The 21,961-nt window shown below is 35.2% G+C and overlaps 1 protein-coding gene across 1 annotated transcript in view; it reads left to right on the plus strand.

Moving 5' to 3' along the window:
* LOC150109821 (uncharacterized) overlaps window positions 1-21,961 on the plus strand; it is a 185,953-nt gene that overhangs the window by 106,496 nt on the left and 57,496 nt on the right. Inside the window, exons 4-6 of the mRNA XM_090414049.1 lie at window positions 15,077-15,235; window positions 17,163-17,317; window positions 21,305-21,448. Of these exons, the coding sequence (XP_090270175.1) occupies window positions 15,077-15,235; window positions 17,163-17,317; window positions 21,305-21,448 (458 nt within the window). The remainder of the gene's footprint in view (window positions 1-15,076; window positions 15,236-17,162; window positions 17,318-21,304; window positions 21,449-21,961) is intronic.

A 21,961-nucleotide genomic window follows, 5' to 3' on the forward strand; every position in this document is an offset into this window, starting at 1 on the left:
AAGCGACATCAGTGTCCTGGATGTGTATTGTTATCAGATGTAGATAAGTCACGTAATTTGTTAGTTGTAAATAAGTGACGTTATTGTTTTAAATGGAAAATGAAGATATATTAGTGGATAAGGATTCGTGTCGTGATTGATGGGACAGTTTAAACCAAATAGGGGTAGTGTGAATGGGAGAAGCGACGTCAGTGTCATGGATGTGTGCTGTTGTGAGATGTAGATAAGTGAATGGTTTGCGTATGGAATTGTGGATGATGGTTAGAGATAAGATAGAGTATAGTGTATTTGGAATTTCGCTGAGGGGCCCCCATCTGTCAGTGACATCCTGTTGTGTGTTTGGTTCGCGGTTGGCATTCTGGGTGATGGTTAGAGATAAGGATTCGTGACGTTATGAGAAATGGAAATTTCTGGGGAACATATGTCTCAGTGACATCACGTAGTGTGTTTTTGTTCGCGTATGGGATTGTGGGTTTTGATTAGCGATAAGATAGGGTATTGAATCTTGGAATTTCCCAGAGTGACACACACATCCGCCATTGACATAACGTTGTGTTTTCGCTTGTCTATACTTGGCAGTACGAATTTTCCAGTATAGGCTTGTGGTATTTCATTCCTGTTATTGAATATGGGAATTTTTAGTTTAGACTCAAGAGATGGTGGTAGCATTTAGACATTTTCTGAATAAATAGTTATAGGCCATCATAGCTTTCCCCCCCCACACACACACAAACGCACGCACACGTTTTTCTTGTCAATAGATGAGTATGAGAATTCTTAGTTTAGAGATGATGGCAGCATTTAGACATTTTCTGAATAATTAATTATAGGCAATCCTTTTTTTCCTCACTTTTTTTCCTCAAATACATAACTCATCCGAATATTTTGATTTTTCTAAAATTTTAAGATCTTAAATTTCATTACTTTTCTAATTAATGTTATCTTTAGATAACATTAATTATAAAAGTTCCAATAGCTAAAAATTCCAAGAGCCAAATTCCAAATTCCAATTCTAAAGTTTTTGGTTATTGAAATTTTTAGTTTAGAGTCAAGAATGGCGTCAGCCTTTAGAGATAAAATGAGTTCTTTTTTGAATGAAAAACCAAATGGCACTGTTTTATAAAAAATAAACGGAGATTTAAATAGATTAGAAGAACTTTTGTATGTATTCTAGAAAAATTCTAATGATAATTTAGATTACCTTACATTTTCTCCAGAATGGCTCTTCTGAATGCAAATAGATATTCCAAAATAGTTGAATTATAACCATATATCCACAGCCCAACACACTCAGAACACAAGGGTTGAAAGAACCAAATTTCTATGAATAACCTGAAAATCTTGACTCTTTTTCCTTTAGATTTCTGTCCGTTTGACACTCTTCGTTAATTTCATTTGCACTGTGGCTCAAGCTATGTTTTTTCTCATGTGGTGAGCATAAAACTCAAAATGTCTTTTCGTGACTATTATCCGCCAGCGAGCAGAAAATTCGCATATCTCGATGCGGAACTTTTGATATGGTTCTATATACGAGGTGGTATCAAAATGTTTCGAGACTAGGTTTTTAACACGCCAACAGATGGCAGCACAAGGCTGCACGCACAGTCGCAGGGAGCTCCTACCTTCATAAGTCAATGTGCCAAAAGACATCGTCCTGTGTACATCGGGAGCTGTACAACTGATGTTATTCTGACCACCCGCATTACCATATCTGCGATTTCAACATAGACAGCAAGTTAGAACAAAGAGCAAACATGAAATTCTGCATGAAACTGGGAAAATCTGCCACAGAGACGTTTGACATGATTCGGCAAGTTTATAGCGATGCTGCAATGAGTCGTTCGAAGTATTTTGAGAGGCATGTGTACTTCAGGAGCGGAAGAACATCACTGGAAGACCTTCAACGAGCTCAATTCCCAAAAATGTCGAAACCATTCGACAACTTGTGCATGAGGATCGTCGGAGAACACTCCACAACATTGCTGCCATTGTCGGTGTGTCATGTGAAACAGTCCGACAATCCTCACGTGTGATTTGAACATGCGCCGTGTTGCTGCCAAGTTCGTCCCCAGGCTGCTGACCCAAGAGCAGAAGGAACACCGCATCGAAGTCTGCCAAGAACTCCGTCAGCGTGCCGTGGATGACCCATCCTTCATGTCGAGGATCGTTCCTGGTGACGAAACTTGGGTGTACGGGTACGACCCTGAGACAAAGCAACAATCTTCATAGTGGAAGAGCCCATCATCTCCACGACCGAAAAAGGTGAGGCAGGTCCACAGCTCGACCAAGTGCGTGCTCATTATCTTTTTCGACATTCGCGGCATTGTGCATCGAGAATTCGTCCTCAGAGGCCAGACCATCAATAGCGAGTTGTACTGTCAGGTTTTAAGTCATCTGAGGTAGGACATTCGCAAAAGTGAACAGATCTGTGGTGCGCGAAAAACTGAATGCTCCACGATGAAAATGCATCTTGTCATCGAGCTCTCCTCACACGTGAGTTTCTTGCCATTGTAGGGAAGCTTTGTAGGGAAGACTATTATATATATTATAGGGTCAACCTCTCGACTACCCTCTCACCATCCACCATTTAATGCTTTTTTTTTTTTCCATCCCAACGATTTCGGACATATGAGTGACAGAATTAGTCACATGGTCTAACATCAAAAACGCTGTGTGAAATTAAAAATAATTAACATAATAAGGATAAATAATATAGAATACCATTTGACCCACAGAGATAAGGTTTGCCCTATGACAGTGGTGTTCAACCCGTCGATCTCTTGTTTATTCCTCCTTACTTACAAATTTCATTAAAATTGAAAACATATTTTATTTATCATTATTTTGTATTATTTTTTTAATTCTCTTTAAGTATATTGCTATTGTTTATTTATTTTTCGTTAAAATTAATCAAATCAATAATTTTCTTATAAGTCTGGGTAGATGAATTGATTTGGATCAGCGGAAGTCAAACAGCGAGCTGAGTGAATACAATATAAGCAAAGCATATCGTATGCGTTTCGTTTATGATCGTGTTTATCCGTAACTACATCACACACTTCCCGCTATCCACTGTTAGAATTTCAGTTGAGTTTCAGTTGCTCTAAATTTATCGTTGGATTTACCATTATTTTGTTCGCTAATTGATAAGTTATAAACATTTTTATTTTAATAAAATATTTAAAAGTTTTTTTTTTTTTAATTTGAGGGTAATCATGAGTGTATCAAAGAAATCGAAGACGTATCATTTTCACAAGGAATGGGAAATGGATTATTTCTTTACAATGGTAAATGGAAAGTGTTGTAGTTTGATTTATAATTCATCTGTAGCAATTCCAAAAAAAAAAAAAAGGTAATATTGAGAGATATTTTCGATCACTACATGCAAAATATGATGAAAATTTCGTCATATTCCGAAATACATTAATCGAAAATTATAAATTTAAAGGCAGGACTTTCTGGACAACAAAATATGATTTCGAAAGTAATAAATAAACCAATATCAGCCACTATTGCATCTTTGAAAGTGTGTCATTTATTAGCAAAAGCAAAAAAGCCCTTTACTGATGGAGAGTTAATAAAAGAATCGTTTCTTGCAACAGCAGCAGAATCTTTATTTTCTGATTTTAAAAATAAAAATTAAATCATTTCGAATATTAAAGATTTACAACTTTCCAGAACAACGGTTAAGAGAAGAGTTGAAATGTTAAGTGTCGATCTGAATACTCAGTTAATGTCAGACATTCGCCAGTGTGTTGCTGCGTTTTCATTACAATTTGATGAATCAAACGACTTCATTGATACTGCTCAGTTAATGGTATTTATTCGCGTGGTATTTCAAGATTATTCAAGTAAAGAAGAACTTTTTAAAATTATACATTATTGGGAAGGACTAGAGGAGAAGATATTTTTTCGGCATTTGATGAATTTGTGAAACAACGCAAACTTCCGCTTTTTAAACTTGTGTCTATTACTGCTGATGGTGCTCCTGCAATGATAGGTGATAAATCAAGCTTCATTTCATTATGTAAAAACGATGACAAATATCCAGTTTTTTTTAAGTACCACTATATTATTCACCAACAAGTACTGTGCAGTAAAAGATTAAACACAAAAGATGTTTTGAATATTACATTTAAAATTGTAAATTCTGTTCGAGGAAAAGCCCTGCAACGGCGGTTATTTAAATTACAGGCAGATGATGGTAGGGAACTTCTGTTGTACAATAATGTTCGCTGGCTCAGCAGAAGTCAATTTTTAGAAAGAATTCTTGTATTAATTAACGATATAAAATTTTTTCTTGATGAAAAAGGAGATATTTATCCACAATTGAGTGATAAAAGATGGTTGTTACACTTATCATTTTTAGTTGATTTCTGTACAAAATTAAGCAATTTAAATTTACAGTTACAAGGTAGAGATAAAAATTTAATTGACATGTTAAGTTCAATAAAAACTTTCCAACAATACTTACTTTTATTAAAGAAAAATATAAATGACCGCGAATTTAGACATCTCCCATATTTATTAAAATGTTTTGAACAAAATCAAGAAATGCTTCGCTGTGATTTAAAAGAATTTATTCGTGAAATAGAATTAGTTGAGGAAGAAATAAATTCAAGATTTAAAGATTTTAATAAAACTGAAATGATTGTATCTTTTATCAATAATCCATTTCAAGAAAACTTGAACATCACAGAAATTTCAAATAAAATTGGCTATTTGATATAAACCAAGCTGAATTAGAACTTGAGATAATAAACATTCAGACTAGTTTACATTTGAAATCAATAAACAATGAAGTCATTTGGAAGTATACACATGAAACATTTCAATATTAACTGATATTGCGCGAAAACTTCTGTGGTGTTTCGGATCGACATACTTGTCAGAATCCTCTTTTTCAAATATGAATGTCATAAAAAGTAAATCAAGAAATCAAATTACAAATTATTTGGATGATTATCTAGCGATTGGCCACTTCTTCATCAACCTGACTATGAAAATATTGCCAGGTCCAAACAATGCCAAATTTCACATTAACTTTTTTTAATCAACCAGCATTTCCTGTAACTTGTGAGTTTGTAATCAGGCTGTTGTTTTTCTAACTTTGGTTTTCCAAAATAGAGAAATAAATATTTTATTCCAATATATTTGTTTTATTTGTTGTATTAAAATAATTAAAAGTGATAAATAAATTTTTAAATACAAATAAAGTTTTTAGTTTCTATAATGTTTTTAGGGCTGGGAGAGTGGGTCCTCCGAAGTGAGTGAGCGCATTTAACTGCATAGTTATACGTAATCAGATATCAGGTTGGGGAACATGATCTATATAAGAAAGTAGATCGACGAATAACTTAGTATAGAAAAGGAGCTCGCATAGTAAAAAAGGTTGAATACCACTGCCCTATGATGTCACAATGTAAGATAAAAATCACATGAACATTATACACAACAGCATGCGAAAACATGTCCATGAGTCATCTGCACAAAAGTTACATTTTTGAAGAAACTGTCAGAATAAACAGTACTATAAGGAAAAACAATCGAGTCGAGTGAATTTCAGTTACTGCAATTCGTTCATCCAGTACAGCTATCGTATTGTGTTGTGGTGTTTTGTGTCCAGTAAAGTAAAATAATGAGTAAACCACAAAAGTCTTTGAAATTTTCTTTCTTCAGGAAAATAGCATAAGACAAAACTTTTCACATAGCTCTAAAAGGCTGGAAACCGTTTATTATTTTAGAAGTCACGTACATTGTGATGTACTTATCCAGGACCACTTGGGAAAATTTGTGCAGGAGGTAATCTGATATCCTAGGCTACTTGCAAAGAAGAGTTGACTACGAAATGAACCTTAGTGAGTGTTATATTCTAAAATGCCAATAATTTCTGTATGTTAGATTCAGAAATATAATATTGTAAATAATATTTCAGTGAAATAAAGGGTAACATAGAAATTAACAAAGTATACTACAGAGCTAATATTCATTTGAAATATAAAAAACACTAACGAAGAGTTCCAACCTAAACACACGATTTCTCACCTAGGCACAACAACATTGCGAGCGGAAATGAGACATCTTAAAGATAAGATAAATGAAAAATCGGCAGTGGGGGAAAAATAAATTCACACACAATTTATTTATTTTGCTCAGTTATTCTGGTTAGAATATGTAGTTAAACTGAATTTTAAAGTAAAATAGAGAAAAATAACCACTCACTTTAAAAAAAAAAAAAAAAAAAAAAAAAAAAATATATATATATATATATATATAAAGAGAGAGAGAGAGAGAGAGCCATATCAAAAGTTCCGCATCGAGAGATGCGAATTTTTCCGGTTGCTGGCTGATATTAGTCACGAAAAGACATTTTGAGTTTTATGCTCACCACATGAGAAAAAACATAGCTTGAGCCACAGTGCAAAGGAAATTAACGAAGAGTGCCAAACGGACAGAAATCTAAAGGAAAAAGAGTCAAGATTTTCAGGTTATTCACAGAAATTTGGTTCTTTCAACCCTTGTGTTCTGAGTGTGTTGGGCTGTGGATATATGGTTATAATTCAACTATTTTGGAATATCTATTTGCATTCAGCAGAGCCATTCTGGAGAAAATGTAAGGTAATCTAAATTATCATTATAATTTTTCTAGAATACATACAAAAGTTCTTCTAATCTATTTAAATCTCCTTTTATTTTTTATAAGAAAAAATGTTGTTTGGTTTTTCATTCAAAAAAAGAATTCATTTTGTCTCTAAAGGCTGACGCCATTCTTGACTCGAAACTAAAAATTCCAATAGCCAAAAATTTTTGTAATAAACAGAACATTAATTAGAAAAGTAATGAAATTTAATATCTTAAAATTTTAGACAAATCAAAATATTTGGATGAGTTGCGTATATGAGAAAAAAAAGTGTGTGTTTGAGGGGGACAGCAATGATAGCCTATAATTAATTATTCAGAAAATGTCTAAATGCTGCCATCATCTCTACTCTAAATTAGGAATTCCCATACTCATCTATTGACAAGAAACCCGCTTGTGTGTGTGTGTGGGGGGGGGGGGGATAGCTATGATGGCCTATAATTAATTATTCAGAAAATGTCCAAATGCTGTCACCATCATCTCTTGATTCTAAACTAAAAATTTCCATACTCAACTATTGACAAGAAAAACGTATTTATGTGTTGGGGGGGGGACACTAATGATAGTATATAATTATTTTTTCAGAAAATGTCTAAATGCTACTATCATCTCTTGAGTCTAAACTAAAAATTCCCATATTCAATAACAGGAATGAAATACCACAAACCTATATTTGAAAATTCGTACTGCCCACTATAGAGAAGCTAAAACACAACATTACATCAATGACGGATGTGTGTCACCCTGGGAAATTCCAAGATTCAATACCCTATCTTATCGCTAACCATCACCCACAATCCCATACGCGAACAAAAACACACTACGTGATGTCACTGAGACATATGTTCCCCAGAAATTTCCATTTCTCATAACGTCACGAATCCTTATCTCTAGCCATCACCCAGAATGCCATCCTCGAATCAAACACACAACAGGATGTCTCTGACAGAGGGGGCCCCTCAGCGAAATTCCAAACACACTATACTCTATCTTATCTCTAACCATCGCCCACAATTCCATATCCAAACCGTTCACTTATCTACATCTCACAACAGCACACATCCATGACACTGACGTCGCTTCTCCCGTTCACACTACCCCTATTTGGTTTAAACTGTCCCACCAATCACGACACGAATCCTTATCCACTAATATATCTTCCTTTTCCATTCAAAACAATAATATCACTTATTTAGAACTGACAAATTACGTCACTTATCTACATCTGATAACAATACACATCCAGAACACTGATGTCGCTTTCCCATTCACCCTACCCCTATTTGGTTCATAGTGTCCCACGAATCACAACACGAATCCTTATCTCTAACCTTCACCCACAATGCCTACGCGATCAAAACAAACAACGTGATGTCAATAACACATATGTTCCCCAGAAAATTTCTAAACATTCCAAACTCATGACGTCACGCACGTCATGAGTTTGGAATGTCACAATCACAGACACAATCACAGACAATGACGTCATCATCTTATTAATCAATCACATCACGATTCCTTATCTTATCTTACCACTACACCGATCCTCTACTACCAATCATCTACATCAACGCCATCTACTGCCCACCACCACAGCTGGTATTTTTTGTCTGTAAATTGCGGTGTTCTGAAGGGCCGATTTGTCTGTATGCCGGATGAAAAACCCGAGTTTCCTGCAGAAAAAACACTGTTATCTCCGTATGAGATCGGATAACTCACCTTCGATTGAAAAGGTCCATTTAAAGATTCCTCCCGTCATGACGAGGATCGAACTTAGGCCTTTTTCAATCGAATGGCGTGGCGTTCGTGCCGTCGTTCTTCCAATTGCGCTACGGAAGCGCTTTTAGAAAGTTACTAAATTGGCGATGATTAAGCCCACGTGCACGAATATAATTTACAACATTTTGCTGACATTTTTTAGGACATATCCAATATTTAAAACTTTGGAGCATAGTGTTGACTGATAAATAATGCAATGAAAATGTTGAAAATTATTATTATCTCGTTCTTTACATTTTCTTTTAAATTTTTAACAATACCATCATTTGCAAGACAAACTAGCTTTTTTAACGGCAAATTGTATTCATTCAAAACTTCCATAAGGGCGTCAAAAATATCAACTCTAGTGGTTATATCGTGCATAGGAATAAGAATAATTTCTAGAAGTTCTTCACTTACTTTTAAGTTCTTATCACATCCACGAATAAAAACAGCCAGCTGACCGATATCCCGTACATCTGTGCTTTCGTCAGTTGCAAATGAATAGATCAAGGCAAATGTTGGAATTATTGATTTTAGTTTATTTCTTAAGTTCCCGGCTATATCATCAATTCTGCTAGCAATGGTATTTCGAGATAAGCTTATATTTCTAAATTTCTTTAATTGATCAGGACACAACACTTCAACTGTTTAATAATATATTCGCGAATAAATTTTCCTTCAGTGAATGGTTTCGACTTGCTTGCAATTAAAGGTGATAACAAATAACTGGTTTTTACCGTAGCTCTATTATCTTCAGTAGGTTTGGTAAATACACTTTGTTGATTTTGAAGTGTCAACTTTAATTCTGACAATTTATCTTCACGAAGTTTCGCAACATATTTGTCATAGTTTTCTTTATGATTTGTATCGTAATGCCTTTTAATATTATATTCTTTGCAAACTGCAATTGAGTTTCTACATATCAGGCATACTTTTTTTTCCCCCTTGAATACAAAAATATTGTAACTCCCATTTTTCTTGAAAACTACGATGTTCCTCTTCAATTAATAGTTTTTACTCATACTGGTTGAAGGTTTCGAAATTATTTTTATAAATTCTTTATTAATTATAAAGAAAACACTACACTTTCTTACGACCTGAAAATTGCTAACAGCTAGCCTCCGATTGCTGTGGTCAGCGGATGTAGCCGCGTATACTTGCTCGGTAAAATTCGATATTTATGTAGTGGTTCGAAACCATTCACTGAAGGTGTAACAAGATTTTTTGAAATGACAAATAGAACATTATTTCCTTTAGAAATTATACAGTAGTTTTGCGTATAAAATAATCTTAAGTGGAACCGTTAATTTTTTAAATATGTTTATTTAAATCGGTGTTGTCAAAAGTTAAATAACCATATTAGTTACAAAGTTTTAGGGCCCGCATGTTACTTCTTTGCGGGCCACGTGTTTGACATGCCTGCTTAACAGTATGCTTTCGTCCATTGCTTTTCTCCTTTTCAATACCGTCCAGAATATTTTGCTACCTTCATTTTTCATTTTATTTTTCTTCTGATTTCTCTCCAAAGTGACTAAGAATTAAGCTTAAAGTAAAACTCGGACTCGTGATGAATGGTAAAGCTGGTGAAAGTCTTGATCATTACGCAGAATGAATGCTCGCTGAAATGAACTCATAGCTCTGTTTTGCAATGCCGATGACCTATTATATTGTAGTATATGATCTAACTAGAAAATTATATTTGCTTTCAAACACTAATGTTGTACTTGTTCTCTCACTTCGGGTACATTTAAAAAAAAAAAAAATGGTTACCACTCAGCGGAAACTTTGCTAAAAAAAGTCCTAAGCGTCGTCTGCTTTCGTTGTTACGACTGCCGCGCCTCCTCGCCACCAGTACACAGTTTAAAGAGAATTCGCAAGTCTTCGTGATAAAAATCCTTACAACTCCCTTTGGGGGAAGCACATCCGTCACAGGAGTGTCGATGTTGCATCTAAAAGAAAACTCAGGCGAGTAATTGACTCTAAAATACAAGAAATGAGGTGAGAGCTTTGTGGTGCGATGCAGCTCCCACAAACAAACAAAACAAAAAAAAACATCATTATATAATCATCATTAACTAAACATCAAGAAAATATATAATCATTATTAAGAAACAAGCCAATAACATTAATTAATTATATCAGTTTTTAATCTGGAAAGGGCATCGGCGTTACCATGACGACTACCCTTTCTATATGTAACGGTCATATTATAACGTTGTAGGGCTAAATCGGGACAACTTGGCACCATGAGGGGCACTTTTAGTTAGATAGGTCAGAGGGTTATGATCTGAAATTACCTGTATTTCAGCACCAAATACCCATGTGTCAAACTTTTTCAACGCCTGCAAGACGCAAAAAGCTTCCCTTTCAATGGTTGACCATTTCATTTGACAGGAATTTAGTTACTTACTGAAGAAAGCAATGGGCAATTCTTTTCCTTGCTCGTTGTTTTGAGCTAAGCATGCGCCAATTGCTGTTGCTGATGCATCCGTATACAACTGGAAAGGCTTGTCGAGATCTGGAGTATGCAAAGAAGGCATTTTTATAAGCTCTTCTTTGAGTTTCGTAAAAGCTTCATCAGCATCAGTAGTCCAAGGAATATTGTTTGGGACACTTTTCTTAGTCAGATTTGTGTGGTAATACAATTTGGGAGAATCGTGGTATGTAGTCACGGTAGTAGCTAGCCAGCCCAAGTAGACTTCTTACTTCCTTCTTTGTCGTGGTGTCGCTAAACCTTTTATAACCTCGACCTTCTCTGGGTCCGGGTAATGTTGACCGGATCCAATCAAATGACCTAGGAACTTCACTTGATTTTTCCCGAATTCGCATTTTTCTAGGTTTACTGTTAAACCCACCTCTCTTAATGTTTTGAAGATTTCATCTATATGGGTGAGATGTTCAGACCATGTTTTAGAAAATATAGCCAAATCGTCGATATAAGATCGGCAGTATGCCTTATGAAGAGCTATTGCTCTATCCAATGATTTCTGGAATGTACTTCCAGCGTTCTTCATTCCAAACGGTAAGACGTTCCACTGATAGTGACCAGAATGTGTCACGAATGCAGTGAAGGGCTTTGCTTCCTTTTCCATAGGGATTTGCCAATATCCCTTGGTGAGGTCAACTACAGTGATAAATCTTGCTTGTCCTACCTCAAATAATAAATCTCTAGCTATTTTCATTGGATAAGCATCTGGAATAGTAAAACTATTTAGCAATCTAAAGTCAATGCATAGTCTGACACTTCCATTTTTCTTAGCCACACAAACCACGGGATGAGCCCATTCACTGACACTTGGCTCAATGAGACCCATATCTAACAGTTCTTTGATTTGTCGATCTACTTCCTTTTGTAGAGTGATTGGCACCCTATAGGGTTTGAGTCTCTTAGGGGAACAGTTCTCTGTAACTTTGATGGAGTGTCCGTCAACTTTGGCATGACCAGGTTTGGAACTAAAAACATCTGCATATTTCCGGAGGATGTCAAAAAGTTCTTGTTTTTGTTCTCCCGTCAAGAGAGCTTTCATATCCTCAAGGTGTTTCCTAATATCTTCGACTGATTTATTCATCTTGGCAGCGGGTGCATAGTGGAGTGTTCTGAAATCTTCATCTAGCTCGAAAACTAGACCGACATGATTAATTCTTTGAATATATGGTCGAAGCTTATTTATGTGGAGCTCCCTGAGACTTCCATTCTTCATCTCAACCTTCGCAGAATGTGGTCTAGTAAGTTGGACGACTGTAGCAGGTCCTGTCCAAGGATTTAGAAGCTTATGAGAGAATGAAGGTAACAATTCTAAAACCTTTTCACCAACAATGAAGGATTTTTCTTTGGAACGAAGATTATATCTGGAGGATTATTGTTCTTGAGACCCTTTGGCATTTTCGGATGCAATTTCATGAGCTTTTCTTAGATTTTCAAGAAGCTCTTGTAAATAATCTTCAATCGAGCTAGAGGCAGTGGTTGGGATGCCTCGTCCACCAGTCCAAATTTCCTTTAACAAAGATAAGGGGCCTGGAGGTAATCTTCCATATACCATCTGGAAAGGTGATAACCCAGTAGTGCTATGTGGTACTTCTCAGTATGCGAATAGAAGATAGCGAAGATGTAAATCCCAGTTTCTTCCATGCTCCTGTATATTCTTATTCATCATCTCTTTTAAAGTTCTGTTCCAACGTTCGACAGCGCCCATACTCTCAGTATGTCCTGGAGTGGAAAAACGTGGAGCTATGCCTAGCAGATCTTCAAAAGCTTGAGTGAGTTTAGATGTGAAAATTGTACCTTGGTCGGTACAGACCATTTTAGGAAATCCCGTCTGAGTAAAAATGCTCATCAGAACATTACATGTAGTTTTAGCACTTATTTCCTTGACAGGTATGGCTTCGGCCCATCTAGTGCATAAATCAACAGCACATATTATGAATCGATGTTCTCTTCCCGATGGAGGTTCTAACGGTCCGACACAATCCACACTCCATACCTCAAACGGAGTTTCTGGTCTGACGATAGGTCGTATGGGGATTCTATCTCTATATGTAGCAGTCCTTCTCAGAAACAAATTTTGCCCAGTCGTCTAAGAGATGTTCTCTCACTTTCTTCTTCAGTTAACCCGTAATAATTAGATCTTTTAACCCTTCAAAATCCTTGATATCAAGGCCACCAATCCACTCTTCGAAATAATTAATTATTTCATAACAGAAATCCCTCCAAGATTTTTCAGCAACCTTTTGGTGCATCACAAACTTTTTTCTGAAACTTTCAGGATTCGGTCTAAATCTCTTTAGTAGAATTGTTTTAATATATTCATAATCTTCGCAATTTTCTTCTGACTCTCTACCAATTAATTGGACAATCTCAAATGGTAACAAAGTCAAGAGACATGATATCCAGTCTTTAACATCTATTTTGGTTCTCTTAGCTTGTCTTTCAAACAGGGATAGGTATATCACAATGTCATCCTCTTGTAATCTAAACCTAGGCATTAGCTTAATTAGTTCAAGACAATATGGTTTATTGTCACTGGATACTGGAGTTGAGGTTGGTTGAACAAACGCTTCAATTTCCAGTTTCTTCAACTCGAACTCCATTTGTTCTCTTTTCTGTTGGGCTCGCAATTAATTTTTCCGGCATTGGGCTTCTAGTTCTTCCTTCCGCCGTTGAGCTTCTAATTCTTCTTTCTTCATCAGTTCTTCCTCGAGTCTGGTACTAATAATCGTCTCCAACATCCCTTTAACAAATTCTTCTTCATAAAATTTACTTCCCGTAATAATCATTTTAAGATTTACGTAAATCTTCCTTTCTACCTTTGGTTAAATAAGCCATGGTGCTTAACAATAACTCTCTTTACTGATAAAAAAATCACCCTTAAAAAGGAATCAATTGCATTTTTTTTTAAATGCCCAGAAAGAGATGTATATATTTGGCGATTATGGGACTCATAACTAAATTCAACATATCATTTGTAAACATAGATAAATCTTACAATATTATCAGATAAAAAAAAAAACTTCAACTACACAATTTACTACACTTTCAAATACACAAATATATATATATATATATATATATATATATATATATATATATATATATATATATATATATATATATATATATATATATAAACAAAACCAAAACCAAAAAGAAATAGTTTCGATTTTACACCGCTACTATATAATAACTTAAATCTCGAAACAGAACTATCAAAACAGTATGCAAAAATGAACTATGATAACACTGTCGTGTTCTTTCTCTGGCGAGAAATCACAAGTACTGACTGTTCCAAGATGGAACAAACATGCAAAACAGGACCAATCGGTAAATGCAGAACAGAACAAAATAAATTTAAAATGAAAAAAAAAAAAACTATTCTAATTTATCTGGGACGAAAATATAGCTTGAACACTGGCGTGTTTTTCTTTTATCCAAACTATTGTACTGTTCTAGGATGGAACAAACTCCGAACGCCATTTTTTTTGTTTTGTATTAAAACAGACTTTCGCCCAAATAATCAAAATAGAACTCTAAAACATGGGAGCATGCATTTACATAACGAATTGCTCTCACCTTGTAGGTCCTATCGACTGCGCCAGTAAAACTCGGACTCGTGATGAATGGTAAAGCTGGTGAAAGTCTTGATCATTACGCAGAATGAATGCTCGCTGAAATTAACTCATAGCTCTTTTTTGCAATGCCGATGACCTATTATATTGTAGTATATGATCTAACTAGAAAATTATATTTGCTTTCAAACACTAATGTTGTACTTGTTCTCTCACTTCGGGCACATTTAAAAAAAAAATGGATACCACTCGGCGGTATTTTGCTAAAAAAAGTCTGCTAAAAAAAACTTTGCTAAAAAAAGTACTAAGCGTCGTCTGCTTCCGTTGTTACGACTGCCGCGCCTCCTCGCCACTAGTACACAGTTTAAAGAGAATTCGCAAGTCTTCGTGACAAAAATCCTTACACTTACTTTCTATTTTTAGATAGAATTTCTTTTGTTTCTTTCTGGGTTACTTCTTTAACTTGTTGAGTATGCCAGCAAAACATGTGCCGCTCAAATATGTGTGTATTGTGTGCATTTCGATTAAAGTTGTTTTCTAATATTCATATGTTATGTCCTCTATCGATTATGACTGATATTCATATGTGTATATACATTTCTCTTCTTACAGGAGCCAGCGCTTTACACTTTGGAATCGCCTATGAAAACATCGACATTGTCGATCGCCTCGTAAAATGTGGTGCCGATGTCACCCAGAGAGCTACTGGACGATTCTTCCTTCCTTACGATCAGCAGTTAGCTCGCCCCAAAAAATTAACAAACTTCGAAGGTAAGAGAAAGCGAACGAAATGAAAAATTTTTTGTTCAGTTTACTAATAGCATCCGCTGCCAATTTTGTACAAACCTATATACTAATTCCGTACAAGTCCATATTATCTTAAATGTGAAATGGCTGAAATTGTGGCCAGAGTATTAAGGCTCTGTGGTCAGTGTGAAATGTTTGTCAACTACGTGTATTCCAGAGGCCGGTTGAACTTTCTTTTTTTTTTTTTTTGAGATGAAGAAACCGTTATTTTCAACAGCCAGTCAATAAAAAAAAACAGGAGGAGCCTGTGTACCTCAATTGAAGTATCATGTGTGTCTACGGTGCTGGGCCCCGAAGAAAGAGCATTAAGTTCTAAGACTTTCTTCGACCAAACCGAATTAGCCGATCACTTGCACGGGCAAGCGAGTATTTCGTCCCGTAAACTCAAGAAAATCGACCGTAGAACCCACACTATTTCAAACAGTAAACGTAGGATTAGGAATCACGAGATGGCAGCACTTGTCAGTCGCCTCTCCTCACCGTATGCCTTGTATAATTAGTGATAGTCTTGCGCCAGCTATATCTGATTGGCTACCGGTGAAGATTGAACTTCCTATTCAGTCGTTAAAAGTGAGAAAAGGCTAAAACAGCTTCAACTACTTCTTATAGGGTAATAAAAGGAATTAGCTTCTTTTTTTTTGAATTTTTGAAACAATGGAATTGATCCGTTTTGCAGAAACTAACCTCTCAACTAACGAAATTACAAATCTGGATCAGCAGCTTCGCGATCATGTTTATTATTATTATTAAGAGAGACCTCCAGAGAGGCACAGATTCATCGAGGGAGACCACATACTACATACACCAGCGACTTGCGACTTATTCATACTTATTCTTGAATTCGTTCACACAGCTTGCACTCACATCAAACGGCAATCCATTTCATCACGCCCCACCCTCTGAGAGAAAAATCTAGCCCTCACACCCTTCTTGGCTTTATTTGGTTTTATTATGTACAATAAAATGATGAAATGTGTGTCTATTTATTAAAATGAAAAATTGTTAATTTTTCTTTGAGAGCGAGAGTATTTATTTTTCTGATTATTATTCCCTTAAAAAATCGATAACTTGGAGAGTTCCGAACTTCAGCAAACATTAAAAATGTATCAACTCGTATTTCCGTATATTCTCAGGTTCTGATTTAAGCAATAACTTACACATATATTTCTAGGAATATTATGATCGGTAACTGTATAAAATTTCAAACTGAAATACTGCTGTTGTGACACACACACACACACACACACACACACACACACACACACACACACACACACACACACACACACACACACACACACACACACACACACATTCTTTTGAAAGGATAAGCCTCTTGGCGCTACCCAAGTTCTTCCACAGCTCGAGCTTAACAGTATGAACGATACTTCATCTGTGATGTGACTCGGTTTATGTATCCATGTTACAAGTCACGTTGTTCGAAGATTTGGAGAGATTTTTATGATAATCTCAGAAGTAATTTTTGTAATTAATGCAACTTTCCTCTGTCCATAAGGGAGACGTGCAAGTATGCGCCTACTCGTAAAATCATGTATGCTGCTAATTTTGCGGAAAGGCTCTACGAAGCGATATATTGTTGTGCATATATTTATTCCGTTTAATTGGAAAAGTTATTCCTGAAAGCTATGAGAGCAATCGTAGAAACATAATATTCAATAGAAATAATAACTTCTGTTAGCAATTTGCTCACATTAATATGAAATTATCATTATCCATAGCTATATGGCATGTATCATATCAGAAAGGCGTAATTGTCGATGGGGTTGCTTCAGAAACGAATAAACCGTTACGAAAGTATATGCGAACTATACTACTTATAGCATGTAGCGATAGCACTAATAAAACTGAAAATATTTTCGATCTTTTACAGGCTTGTGCTACATGGGAGAGTATCCTCTTGCCTGGGCTGCTTGCTGCGGAGATGAGACGTCATACAATCTACTTTTAAAGAATGGGGCCGATCCAAACTCACAGGATACCTTTGGCAACATGATTCTACATATGGTGGTGGTAAGGGACGAGCTGGTAAGTAGAGACGAACGTTTCACTTTAAGAGACCTTTAGAAGGAGTTTTATGTTTATACACATACAAGATTGTCCTTAAGTCCAGTTCCAAAGGGCGACTCCATTATTTGAAAAAGTATTAAAAACATGAGAGAGAGAGAAGTTGATACAAACCATGTGCTTCCAGTCTTCTCAAGTATGAAAATTTTGTTTTAACCTGTAGATGAGCAATTACGGCTCTATCCTCTAGATATATCAATAGCAAAAAGTTACGACGAGATTTCCAAGTGTGGTGTGGTGCTATATCCAACACAGTGACAATTGGACCATTTTATTGCTATATCTAGAACAGTGTTTCCCAAGGATAATAATAAATGGTAAACACGTGAAATATTTTAAATGATTAAATACGTATTTAATTATAATGCAAATATATAATAAGCAAAAAGTTACGACGAGATTGCCAAGTGTGGTGTGGTGTGGTGCTATATCCAACACAGTGACAATTGGACCATTTTATTATTGCTATATCTAGAACAGTGTTTCCAAGGTTTCAGTACCCGCATACTCCTTTTTAAACGTTCGGTAACACCAGCGGTCCTCCCTCTGAAGCAAAGCAATGCATATATAAATGTTTGCCATTTTTATACATTTGTATTATAATAAATGGTAAACACGTGAAATATTTTAAATAATTAAATACGTATTTAATTATAATGCAAATATATAATAAATATTTTAGTAGAAACAAAAATTATGAAATTTAAATGATCAGTAATAGAGCAAAAGTTTAATAAGACGAATGAAACATAGCGGTGAGTTTCGACCCCGTGATTCGACATACGAAAGAGTTCCATTCCGACGATCCTCTTGAGTCCAAAGTACCGTAAGTCGGAAATCACTATTTGAACCATAAAGATATGCTAAGAGTTAACATGTGTCAATGCTCAAATATGTAGGGTCATTTTTGTTACATTTCAACTCATTTTACTCTTTGTTTATAGAGAAATAAAAATATACAAATTATAGCATAAAATTACTGCAACACAGTATTGTAGTGTAATAAATACACAATACTGTGTTGTATTTATTAGAACTGTACTTATTAGAATTGTATTTATTAGAACTGTACAAAACTCTACACGTGTAGAGTTTTGTACAGTTCTTCTTTGCAGGTACCAGGAAAATAATCAGCTGGACATATATTATTGAACAAGAGTAATTCTTCAAAGTTTCTGCTTTGTTAATTGAATAGTTCATTAGAGGAGGCAGCATCATCAACAACAAATTCTTCAAATTCAGGAACTGTAAAGGTGATGGTTCGCCATATGCATAACTTGTGGAAGGCCTAGACTGGAAATCGGCTTCTCTTTGGTGTTCTTTTTTTCTCTCAATTCTTATTCTGTAATTATCTGTGCTTCCAACTCTTTAAAGTCTTCATTTGCAAACTCTTCTTCCACAGCGTCCACCAACTGCTCTGCATCTTCATTGTCAACGTCCAGTCGAATAGTCAGCTAGCAACACTTGTCCCGAATCTTTTGAGGTTTTGTAGAATCCTGTAGATGTATGAAAATATATTTACAGCAGCTCCATCAAAACATCATTATACCCTCTGCTGTCGTCTCACTCAATGCATACTGCACTACATTTTTTGTGCAATGCAAGACATTATATGCTTTCGAAAAGTCTGAGGGTTTTCTCACCCTCAATAGCGGCAACATCCTGAGAAAAAAACTATTTTTTAAATAATATGCCTTGAAGGTAACAATAACATCCTGGTCCCAGGGTTTCAGAAGTGAAATGACAGTCGGGGAAGGTATTAATGGAGTGGCCGGCTTACGTACTAACAGTCGTAAGTCACATACATCTTAAGTCGAGGACTGGCTGCATTCGAATTTAACTTTTAATACAGCAAGTCAAAATACACAGTTTGAACGCACTGTGCCGTTAATCAGACGAAGCACTAACGGCATGTATGGACTGATATGCCAGCAGACATTTTCGTTAAAATTTCCTTTAGAATTTTTATTAAAAATTATAAAAATTATTATTTAGAAAAATTATTTATAGAATAAACCTGCACTTATCTGCGACAATAAGTCGATAAAAGGGGAAAAGGTGATCAATTTAAAAAAGTGCCAAATACCTCCGAATGGTCCTTCTAGTACCTCTTGGAGTAAGCGTACCATACTTTGGAAAACCACTGATCTAGAAGGTAACGTCATAAGGGTATTAAGTTAAGGGGATAATAAGTGCCTCATTATTTTAAAGCTGGATACCGCCAGAAAAAAAAAAAAAAGCCTCTTGGCTCTTTATCATAAGGCATATCTTAGCTGATAAGTAGGAGCAGCTGATAACAATAAATATTTAGAAAAATTATTTATAGAATTATTTAGAAAAAATTATTTAGAAAAATTATTTAAATTACAAAAATATAAAAAACTTCCAACAGGTAAAATGCGAAACACATGGTCTGTAACTTTTACCATACAATTTTTAATATTTTGGGAACCGACTTCGCCTCTGGAACAAGACTAAAGTAACTTTATCAGCCTAGATTAAGTTACTTCACTGCCCTTGATAAAACTGTCGTGAGACAGTCATATCTTAAACGTATAGCCTGAACGTTACAGAAATGCTTGGAGAAGAATGAGAGATCTATAGGACAACTGGTTCATTCCTAGTAGCGTATCAAAATGGAAGGTGTCCTTCTGAAAGTTTACAAGTCTATCTCCCTTGTTGTTTAGAATTAAATTCAATCTGGGAAGAAGTCTTATTCAATGAACAACGCCAATTTAGTTATATAGACTTTCTTCATTTGGATTTTGGAATAAAGTCAATTTAGTTAACTAAATTGGCTTGTTTCATTTCGGATGTAAATTTTTGAGTAAGATCCCTTCACAGATTTAATTCATATCTACAATAATATAATTGGATGTGTTAACTTTGACGCGAACATCTCTCATCCCTGATACGCTTCTAGATTATACGAGAGAATCCTTCTCGGAGCATTTCTAAAAAGCGTTCAGTTTACATGTTTGAGATTTTTCGTTGAAACTATCTCTTAATATTATTTTGAAATTATTTATTTCAAAAATTCAATGTCCTTGATATTATTTTGAAATTGTCAAGTTCTGATCGTCAAATATTTTATTGATCCTCATAATCCTTATATTGATTCTTATAACAGAGATTCCAAAATAAGTGTACAACATGTAAAATATCTTTATGTTCAAGAACTACGAATTTATTCATGAACACACGAATTTATTACCTTTTGGTTTTTGTTGCTTCTTTTTCGCCTGTGTGGTGCAGGTTATTTTAATTTCTGTAAATTTGCTTCCTAACAATCCATCGTATCTCTTCTGATTCCTTGCCAGATCTACCTATTGCGTTGAGACGAGCCATTATACTTAACACCGAAGTCTGCATTTGTAAAGACAAGTGCCTGATGAAGAAGAAGAAGAAGAATATTTCCTTTGCTTACTCGTGTACTTTGTTTCTGAAACGTAGTGGAGATACAAGTCTCCATCTCTTCTTCCTGTCGATGATATGGCTAAAAAAAAAACGTTCTTCCCTTCTGTCCGTTGCATTTGTAATGCCATTTAGTACAGATCAAAACATTTTTAAACTCATAGTGCAGAGGTTGGTCACTTTTTTTTTTTTAGTGCGTCAAGATTTCCAACATTGATCTTCGTAAAAGTTGGTAATTCAAAAGTGATTAACATTTTATTGGAAATTACTTCTGCCTCAAGAATTAGATTTCCGTCTTGTCACTTCAACTAGTACACAGATACACAGCATAGACAGTACAGACGAACGACAGCATCTCTTTTAAAACGAATAGGTTTATTTTAGAGAAGTTATTTCGTTTATTATTTTAATCATCCTTATAGACATTTGCTACATAAATTGGCTATTTAAATACTCATAGACATTCGCAAAGATATGTTGCATTTTCATGACAAAAAATAATAATTTAAAACAATGTATATTTTTATTGATTAGGCTATGTATGGTTACGCTTTGCGGCATCCGAAAAAGCCAGCAAAAGATGGTATTCTGAACAGCCATGGCCTCACCCCTTTAACACTTGCATGCAAACTTGGTAGGAACAAAATCTTCAGAGAAATGTTTGAAATAAGCGCAATGGTAAGTAAAAGCTGCTGCTGTTGTTTTGGATTCTGTCAAAGATTTGAGATGAGTTTATAATGTCTATCAATTGCATATGTTTTTCATGATCTTCCAGCTCACAGAAGGTTTGCAGTGAGTTACAGTGAGTAGATTAAGGGTTATGAAATGCTAATCTTTGCTTTAGTGTACTAAACTTTGAAAATTAAAGACGGAAACTTACAGCTGATGTAAAATTACACCCCAGACCATCTTCCTGCTGCAGGCAAGAACAGCTTAAAATGAACTATGTTTATTCTCTGCTTCAATATAGTACGTAAGTTGACATATTTTGAAAATTAAAGACAGAAATTTAAACTAACGAAGTAATACGTGAAAAAAAAAAAAAACTTACCTGAAGTACATTTAAAGATCTGTAAACTTTCTGCCTAAGTATTAGGCATCTTTAGTACCATAACGACAATGGAACACAAAATAAAATTACAATAAAAGAATCAATTTTAAAAGCGCCATTACAGTATCAGCAGGATCGTA

The sequence above is a fragment of the Typopeltis vanoorti genome, chromosome 1, assembly GCF_054136105.1.
Source record: "Typopeltis vanoorti isolate ZY-2024b chromosome 1, IOZ_Tvanoo_1.0, whole genome shotgun sequence".
Lineage (NCBI taxonomy): Eukaryota > Metazoa > Arthropoda > Arachnida > Uropygi > Thelyphonidae > Typopeltis > Typopeltis vanoorti.